We start from the raw sequence: 9,896 nt of genomic DNA on the forward strand, positions 1-9,896 counted from the left end.
GACCTAATCTCTTGGCGCTACCAGTCAATACCCTACAAGCTATGCTCTCGAGTATTGACGCAGCATAATCCAGCCCTATGCAGGGACTTACCGGAAAAGTGTACACGTGTCTTGGACTAGGAAAATTCTGCTCTGTTATCTTCTGGGAGCCTTTTCGGCTCCTCCTATTTAATCCTATGCTTCTCATACAAATATCTAGTGAAATGTAGTCGTTTCGGATCTCTACCGACTCTTCAGGCGGCCGTTGAGCTCAGCGGCTATCCGGATAGCATATCCGGACAGATCGCCGAGTACTTACCGTGATCCTTGGCTCCTAAGCTCTGGGTTATCAGACCAAGCCGATTCTTGACCTAAAGTAGGTCGGCGTATGGTCGAATCTGGAAATCCCTACACCACATTAGCAAGATTTACAATGCTGATCAGAGCGGCGTCTGCTTCGAGTATCTGCCGAAGCAAACGATTTCAAAGAAGGGTGCTAAAACAGTTTGGGTCCGATGCGGGGGGAAAGATAAAGATCGTTTTACTGGCATGTTTTTGGCGGATTCGGACGGCAAGCAGTATCCACCGTTTTTTGTGATGAAAACAAAAGCATCTGCGAGCCCTGACACTGCTGCTTACAATACTGCGGTGCAACATGGCTTTGGAAAAACTCTGTGGAAAGAGGTGCAGTCTCTTACAGCGTCTTTAGGTGTACAAATTTACGGAAACAGCGCGGCGTGGTGGAACTCGGATTTATCCGTTGCGTGGCTGGATTTTCATTTTGCTAGTCGAGCTGATGACGAACCGGTACTCCTACTGTGGGATGACTTCTCCGGCCATTGGACGGAGAAAGTCGAGGCCTATGCCAACACACTCAATGTGTTCCTACTCAACAGGACTGACGTCGGTTTGCCAACCAGCGGATATCTCGTGGTTCAGACCATTCAAGCAGCGACTGAGAAAGAAATGGGTCAATCATTTGAGTACGCAGCTTAGAATGTTCAGCTCAAGCAGTGCAGATGCTGCGTTCAAGATGATAGCCCCCACTCGCGCTACTGCCATTACTTGGGCGACAACTGCATGGCGAGAATTGGGGGCGGGAGTAGTACGGAGTGGGTTTAAAGGTCTCTTAAAGGCTCGAAGTTGTGGCAGTTCAACTCACTCCACAGCTACCGAGAGCGAGGAGCAGCGCAACAGCATCTCTACGTCCGCCGATATCACGATGGATACAACAAGTGCTGTGGTGGCACGTCTCGAGACTCTGAATGTGATCATAGATACGGTAGACGACAGCGATGATATCGTCGAAAACATTGGTGAAGCTGGAGATGCGTAGATAACGCTAGGTGGGAATGATTTGCAAATTGTATGGCCAATTTTAGTTACTGAGGTTTTTTGTTTTGTATTTAAAGTTATGGTGTCCGGATGGACATATGTTATATCTCCACCCCACCACTTCAACAACTTTTTGTATTTCGTGTAATAAACACACCTAAATGTGGTGCACATCGCTGTTTAAAAGTGAACTGAGAACAAAGTCTCGGATCGACACAGGGAAGACTCAGCTTAGCCTCTACCAGCGTCGACAGCGGCGCAGCTGACGGACATGGAGGGCGACTACTCGCACTGTGACTTGTCGGAACCGGACTTCGAGGGTGAGCTGACCAAGCGCAGCGTGTGGCTTAAGGAGTGGCGTAAGCGCTACTTTGTACTCAAGGGCAACAAGCTCTACTTTTGTCGGGCTCAGGGCGAGCCTGCCCACGGGCTTATCGACCTGGCAGACTGCCTGACGGTCAAATCGGCCGAGGAGAAGACCAACAAACGCTTTTGCTTCGAAGTGGCCACGCCCGACTCGACTTTTTACATGTACGCGGAGAACGAGAAGCAGAAGGACGAGTGGATTGGCGCTATCGGCCGCGCTATCGTCAAGTTCTCCAGCTCCTTCACGGGCGACCAGGACGATGATGCGAACTAGCACACAGTAGGTATCAGTACAAGACACGTGAATTGCATACAAAAACTGGATGAAGGACAAAAAAAAGAATTATTTACAACTATGTACGTGCATAATGGAAAAGCAAAAAAACGATAAGAAAAAACTGGGTGGGGGGGCAGAGCTGGGCCACTCTGCTTCATGCGCAGTGCTTTCCCGACTTGTGGCCTCATTTTGGGGTGGCTTACTTTTCAGAAAGCACCTTGAAGAGACTGGGCACCACCTCCATACGCCAGGGACCTCCTTCCAGCACTTCTCCGTCGATGTTCATGCAGTCGTCGGGTTGGTCGGGTTCGATCTCCACGGCTTTGACCTTCAAGTACGAGATCAGTTCGCTCTGCAGCTCCTTGCCCATCACATACAGTCCGAACAGCTTGGCTACAGCCAGCAATCCGCCCTTACGGGTGAGAATGAGGTCCAGATTGCCGTCCGACGGGTGCGAGTAGGCGCCATCAGGAGTGATGTTGACGACGCCCACCACAACGTAGTTGCTGCAGTCCTCTTTCCACAGGAACTCGGGGTATCTCTTGCGACTGGCAGGGCTGGAAATGCTGCCGGCGATGCCTCCCCACGACTTGCGCTGCTGACTGAAGCGATCCATATCGTACGCTGTGCCTTCCTCCACTTCGAACTGGTCAAGCGCACCGGCATCCGGATAATCGTCGTACCGGAGAAGAGGCGGCTGCGGCTCCGTCAACACATACCGGACACGGCCACTGTGTTTCTTTGGCAACACGACGGTACGCTTCACCTTCAAGAAGGCATATCGGAGTGTACCCATCCAACGGTACCGTTCCGACTCGGCAGCGATGTCGCCCGCCACGCCCCAGCCAAGACCGCAGTAGCTGTAGTGCACCACCTCCGGGTAGGCAGCGGACACGGCCGTGACCACATCTAGAGGGCGCATTTTGCGCTTCAAGATGCAGTACAGAGCTGCGTTGACCGTGGGGATTCCTGCTCCTGTACCGAAGGCGTTCTGCGTACCGGCAGAAATGAGCGAGATGGGCGTCGAGGCCACAATTTCGCGCCATTCGTGCTCCGGACGAGTGAGTAGGCCGTTCATGAACTCACACAGCGTGCCGTCTCCTCCAATGAACACGAGAGCCTCGAAGCCATCGTCGGGCGAGTAACTCTTGCCCATTTCGGTGCCATGGCCAGAATGGGTCGTTTCCTCCACAACGCAATTAAAGTTACCCAAATCCAGATATGGCTTCACTTCGTCTTGCCAAATGCGGCGAGCTTGTCGTTTCCCCGAGTGCGGGTTCACCACCACCTTCAGGAGCCTTTTTTCGGAAATAGGCGGAGCACGAGCTTGCCACCGCACGAGCTCCTGGATGGCGCCGACCCAACTGTCCACTACGTCGGTCTCGAGGCAGTGGAAGTCCACGAACTTGGGAGTGCGTCGCAGCGCCTTGGCTCCAGTGCCGCGACCCTTTTTAAAGTAGTGAACACGGAATGTGTCGGCCTTCTTCTTGGCAAGAACCTCGGCGCCCACCACGTCGTCAGTCGGTAGGACACCGAGCGTCTTCTTGCCTCGGGACCACGTAATGGTCTCCGGGTCGAGTCTCAGCTCGCATTTGCGGACGTAATGATTGACCCGCACGACGGTGTTGAGCTCCGTGTCCAGCGGGGCTTCTCGTCTCGAGAAGGCCGTGACACGACGAATACTCTCACGCAGACTGCTGCCCACAACCTCGTGCGGGTTCTCGAACGTGAAGTCTCCGACTGAGGTGGAGCGCATACTGAACGCCGTCTTGGCCAGTTCCCTGGCGGACTCCTTCGACAGCTGCTGCACATAGGTTCGACTACGTTTGGGCGGCATGCCTAGGCTGCTCGCCTTGCCGGTACTGCGCGTGTGGGGCGACAGTTGTGGCAACTGCAGCTGGTGTTGCGCGTACTGCTGGTAGTTCTTGTGGGCGTTGCTGTTACTCTGAGCCTGAGTAAGCGTGGGCAGCGAGAAACCGTTTTGGCTACCGGTCTCCTCCTCTTCTTCGGGCGTCTTGGGCGTCGTTAGTTCCACGTCGCTGGAGCGTACGCCGCGCGGCGACAGGAGGTTGGACGACTGCGATGCGTAAGACGCTTCCTCGTCCGCGAAGTGCACACTCGACTTGCCGTGGGAACTGGGCGGAGTGTTCAATCCGTCCAAGAACGAGGCATTGCTGCGGCGCGGCGTTACGCTCAGCGCTCCGTCGGGGCCACGACTGGTGGTCGGGCTCATACTTAAGTAGTGGTTACAATGTAGTCACTTAGTGCACCTGATCGGGGTCCACTCCCGCTGCTTTCTGCGTCGCAGCCAGCGTTCGTTCGAATATGAATGATTGCCCCTTGCTGCCGCTCTCGCTCTATCCGTTCGACTCGTTACAAGTGGGTAGGGAAAGGGATCAACACAATCCAGCGCTAAAAACGGACTAAAAGGCCTTCTAATTATAGGTTTCAATCGTGTTAGCGAGTGAAAACGGGCGTCGTCTGACGTGTTAGTTGACAGTGAGCTTGACATTGGTCCTTGGAGGTGGAACAGCGCATGAAGGCAGCATGCCCCATGCAGTGCTCCATCGGGACTTGATATTCAAAGGCGGCTCGCCATAGAGCTTTTTTTTAAGGTGGGGCTAATTCTGGCTTTAAATCGCAGCTTGGACAGTCGTATTTCTTGATTACACCAATTTGAAAGCTCAGCTGCAGTTTTGATTACCCCAGCGACAACACCAGAATTCTTTTAAAAAATGCATTAATACATGTTCATGTGCTTCGGTCAAAGTACATGCTTGGAAAATACATTAACCAAGCGTCAATTACGGCAACAAAAATAACAATCAAACCAGAGTACAGTCATCAATTGGCCAGAGTGAACGGTATTTTTGGCTAGTAGAATTAGTAGTTTCTGCCGACTTAGATGTTAGTGAAGATCATTTTAATAACTGTCCGGAGCGAAATAGTGAAGCTCTCTTTTTGACAGAGGCACTGCTCGTTTCAGATATCGACGTCAGTGTGGCTGTCGCTTTCCGTGTTGTCAGATCAAACATCACTAAATGCGTCAACTCAAAGAGACTGGAAAAATTATTTAATGAAAAAACTTACTTTAAAAAAAAGCGTATGTCGTCACACTGTACTGAATGAGGCGAGTGTTGACCGCAAAAGCATGGACATGTCTTACTGTAGCTTATTATTACAAGCCGAGTGCCGCCGCTACGCGGCGGGTAAGAATGAGTCGCTCCTTGTGTTTTGCCTCCGTTCCGCTCGCCACGGGCTCGCTTCACTACTCGCACGGTAGGTTGGCAGATTGTGGCTGTGGCGGGCCGAAAGGCCCGCAGGGTTGCAGAAGATGCCGATTTGGGCCGCCCTCGCTGCGCTCGGCAGCTTTAAGACCAATCGGGGCCACCTTCGCTACGCTCGGCAGCCAGTAGGAATACTTAAATTGTTTTATCCAATGATTTGTCCGGAAAGCGTGACAGGCACGACAATTTAGTGTGACGGACAAACAGGTTGCTGCAGTAGATGTTTAAGACTAGCGCTCTGGGCGCCCGCTCCGCGGACGCTAGAGAATGGTTGGTTGGTATAGAGAGGGCCAACCACCTCCGCTGCGCTGCGGTGGGCTTAGAGTGTCTATTTAGAGCGAAGCTTCACATAATATATGAATACTGTGATCTACTTATGTTACGCTCCGAAACAACACCGCCCACGGTATCCTTAGTGCTCACATGTTATGGGAGACTTGACCCGGGCTGAACGTGATCTGCAATATGAGCACCATCTTACCCGGGAAGATTTGGGCTATAATCCCATTTGAGCGTATAACTCCTAAAATGACACGAATCGGAGGTGCGCGTGGTAGCAAATGTAATATATGCTTTGCGGAAGACGGGTCAGTACCAATGATGATCCCAAATTGGCATAGATAGGTGAGGAATCTCAGTGTAGCTGGAGTACATACGCCTGCTCAAACATATTACCATCCGCATGTCATCGCCGTGAGGCAGTCGACACCATATCTTTGATTGCAATGGTCTATTAGAGAAAGGTCTAGTCATCGCCTCGCACGAAGTATCTTTTAGGACAGGTAGTTTTTTTCGATGGTCGCCACAGACACCAATTTTATGCCTTGAAATCGTTCCGCTGAGCTCTTTATGATATTACTGAAGGGCATTTCCACTATCCTTCGCATGTATTGATCTTACTTGTATAGCTGACTTACTTACTGACTGATTTGCGTTGCTACTGCCTGACCGAGTGGTGTAGATCCGGCATTTACTGGTTCCGATATGTATGACGAACATACGAAGCCACATGGCTGTAGACAAATTATCAGATCATAAATATCTTAGACTTGAATCGAAAAGTAGATCATGTACATTAGATAAAAAACTTTCAGTGTCTAGCTAACAGCCCGGTGTGCTATTGGATATGTCCGTGTTTATTTCGCAATGTCGCGAATGGTGTGGTCGTGATAACCAACACCCATGTATTGGGTCACTGCTGCAATCTCGGTACTTTCGCACTGTCGTGCTAGCTTACAGTACTTACGCATATTATGCATCCGTCTATATGATAAAGCGCGTCGCTAATTAGGCACAGGTCATACCCGCGGTGACGCAGGCAGCCTGATACAAGCCGGCTGACCAAGCTTCTGTTAGCAGTAGGAAAAACAATATATACGCGCGCGGCAGGTACACAATATAGCCACCCTCGACTCAGCTCTTATCTCGACCATTATGGACAGGACCCTAAAGTACAATATTGCGTTCCGACACATCGACTTGCCACGTTCATCTACGGTCTGCACTGTCACGCAGTGGTAGTATCTATATCAACAGCAGCTTATTCGTCGCACGTAGCTCCCACTCAATACTGTAGTTTAAATTTGTGAGCGCCAATTAGTGAAATATACGCTATAAGAGCTGATGGTACATATAGCATGGTTTAGCGTGTGCCCACGTGAGCGAGTGTACGTGCCATCTACGGTGACGCGTATGCGGATAGGAACCACCAATTTGCAGTGGTGCATAGTTGATTCCATGTGCTAATTATTTTATGAAGCGCGCTACGCTCTGTAGGTGCGTCAACACCATAGTCAGCTTACCGTATGTGCGGCCCCAAGCCTCGCACCGTCAGCCAGTATACCAAAAACAAACATAGGTAGGGAAATGGGGGCCTAAAAGGGTATATTTACCAATTACTTGCTCTTCTGCTGCTTCTTTTGCTCGATGTACTTGGCGTTTCGGGCGGTCAGCTTGCGAGGGCGGCTGCGCCTCTTTTTCTTCTTGGGGTACCAGTCAGGACCCATCGCCTTCTTGACGTTCGCCAGGCTTTCCTGGCGGCGCACTTCGGCCGAATCAGGTGGTGGTGGCTTTCCCTCCCAAAACATAACCGCTTTTGGGCCGTTCTCGCAGGCAATACAGCGCCGCACGATGTCCCGCCCGCTGATTGTACGGAATGCGTAACCGTACTGTAGCTTCCCGCGGCAGACGCAGCGCGCCCGGGTATTCGTCGTAGACCGCTGCGGGCTCAGCAGAAGCGTGTCAATCTTCGCCTCGCATTGCTTGCACGTAGGGCCCACCATTTTGCAAACTGTGGGTATGTTAGAAAATTAAATTGTTTTAACCAATTACTTGCGTCCAAATATTAGCCAATAGCACGGAAATATAAGGCAGGTATTTATTATTAGGCAAAATAGTAAAATGTTTTATATTATTAATATTTTGGCTTTGCTATAATAATACTTGTATCATATTTTCAAACAAATACATACTTTACATGCAATAAAAGTGACTAAAAGACTATGTACCGTGCGCGCATGCATTCGTCGGGCGGGGTGCACGGGAGCAGATAGCGCAATGACCGTGCAGCCGCGCGCCTTCATTTTACGGTGGCAGTGGTGAGTGCCAGGTGACGTAAGAAAGATATATATTCGCAAAGTCCCTACCAAAAGCGCTGGTTGTGAAGCCTACTTTAATTTTAAAAAAATACGATCGTCTCTACTTTAGAAAGTCTGTGGAAAATAGCATTGCCGAGCCCTTACAAATGCTGCCTGTGAAGCTTATATTAATAATATTAGTACTATTAATATCGTCTTTACTTTGAAAAGTGCGTGGAAAATAACATCGCAGAGCTCTTACAAATACTGGTCTGTGAAGTCTACATTAATAATAATAAATATCTTTATTTGAGAAGTGTGCAGAGCTCTTAGTACATAAAGTGGTTACTCTGCCCGATTTGCAGTACATACGACAGGTTTTGCGTAGCTAAATGTTAGTAATCAAGTATCTGCGCAGCTCGCCTAGCTGTTTGCAACCAATCGATGCGTTTCGTGCTCAGCAGATATGTTTACATCACGTCCAATCCCGAGGGCGATAGACGGTCTGATCGTGCGACAGATCCAGTCAGTGTCGCAGGTCGGCAGTTATTGCCCAATCAGGGCGCGAGTTAATTGTGTCACGCTTTTGGATATACTTGTAATTTTGGCATAGTTAGGTCGAGTCAGAAAGGTAGGCGCGGTCGGTAAGATGGGAGGAAACTGTATTAGAAAGGGCGATTGTAGCCATGCGAAAAGGCAGGCAAAAGCAGGAAGAAAGGAACCGGACGGACTTATACACAGACGGACGGACACGCTGCAAGGTTAGAAACGTTTTGATTAAAGTATTAACTAGCGGTCTGGGCGTCCGCTCCGCGGACGCTAGGGCATGGTTGGTTGGTGTAGAGAGGGTCGACCACCTCCGCTGCGCTGCGGTGGGCTTAGAATTTTTACTCAAAGCGAAGCAACATATAGTACATGTATACTGTGATCTACGTATATTACGTTCCAAAACAACACCGCACACAGTATCCTTAGTGCTCACATGTTATGGTAGACACGACCAGGGTTTAACGTAATCTGCAAGAAGAGCACCATCTTACCCGGGAAGGTTTTGTCTATAATCTCGTTTGAGCGCATTGCTCCCAAAATGACACGAATCGGAGGCGCGCGTGGTTGCAAATGTAAAATACGCTGTTCAGAAGACGGTTCAGTATCAATGATGCTACAAAATTGGCATAGCGCTGTGAGGAATCCCAGTTTACCTGGAGTAAATACCCCTACTCAAACATATTTCCATCTGCACGTCATCGCGGTGAGGCAGTCGACACCATATCTTTGATTGCGACGGTCTATTAGAGCAAGGTTTGGCCATCTCCTCGGGCGAAGTAACGTTTAGGGCAGGTAGTATTTGCCGATGGCCACCAAAAACATCAATATTATGCCTTGTAGTTGTCCCGCTGAGCTCTTTATGATGTTACTGAAGGGCCTTTCCACTATCTTTCGCATGCATTATTCATACTTGCATAGCTGACGCACTTACTGACGTATGTGCATAGATACGGGCCGACAGAGTGGCGTAGGTCCTTTCCGACTGGCATTTACTGGCTCCTAAATGTATGACAAACCCACAAAGCTACATGGCTGTAGGCCGAGTATCAAATTGTAGTGATGTTTAGACTTAATCTGAAATGCAGCTCATGTACATTATATGATGTACATTTGCTGCCTACTTATCAACTCGGCGTGCTATTTGATATGTACGTGCATATATCGCAAGGTCGTGGATGAGTGTGTGTACCACGCGCTCGTGAGAGCCAAAACCTATGTATAGGGTCACTGTCGCTGTCTTGGTACATTTGCGTCGTCGTGCTGGCTTACTGTGCTTACGTTTCTGATGTACCAGTCTATATGACCAGGCGCTTTACTAACTCGGCACATGTTAAACCGCAGAGATACATGATAGCTGACCGCGCGTCTGCTCGCAGATATATACGTGCGCGGCGGGTACACGTATAGCCATCCCCAGCTCTGATTTCGACCAATTTGAGCAGGGCACTAAAGTACGGTACTGCGTACAGACACATCAACTTGCCACATTCACTTGTATGATCTGCATTAACGTCGTGTCTGTGTAGA

At 49.8% G+C, this 9,896-nt stretch overlaps 2 protein-coding genes across 2 annotated transcripts; one reads left to right on the plus strand and one right to left on the minus strand.

Moving 5' to 3' along the window:
* Positions 1-1,512: 1,512 nt before the first annotated feature.
* PITG_13665 (uncharacterized protein) lies at positions 1,513-2,055 on the plus strand (the record flags this gene model as incomplete). Its single annotated transcript, XM_002899803.1, has 1 exon — positions 1,513-2,055. The coding sequence occupies one exon, from the start codon at positions 1,586-1,588 to the stop codon at positions 1,952-1,954; it is 369 nt and encodes a 122-aa protein (XP_002899849.1).
* A 184-nt stretch (positions 2,056-2,239) lies between these two features.
* PITG_13666 (uncharacterized protein) lies at positions 2,240-4,301 on the minus strand (the record flags this gene model as incomplete). The annotated part of the gene is made up of 3 exons (XM_002899804.1): positions 2,240-2,285; positions 2,335-2,581; positions 2,618-4,301. The coding sequence occupies 3 exons, from the start codon at positions 4,188-4,190 to the stop codon at positions 2,240-2,242; spliced, it is 1,866 nt and encodes a 621-aa protein (XP_002899850.1).
* Positions 4,302-9,896: the final 5,595 nt, after the last annotated feature.

The sequence above is a fragment of the Phytophthora infestans genome, genomic scaffold (genome assembly GCF_000142945.1).
Source record: "Phytophthora infestans T30-4 supercont1.29 genomic scaffold, whole genome shotgun sequence".
Lineage (NCBI taxonomy): Eukaryota > Oomycota > Peronosporomycetes > Peronosporales > Peronosporaceae > Phytophthora > Phytophthora infestans.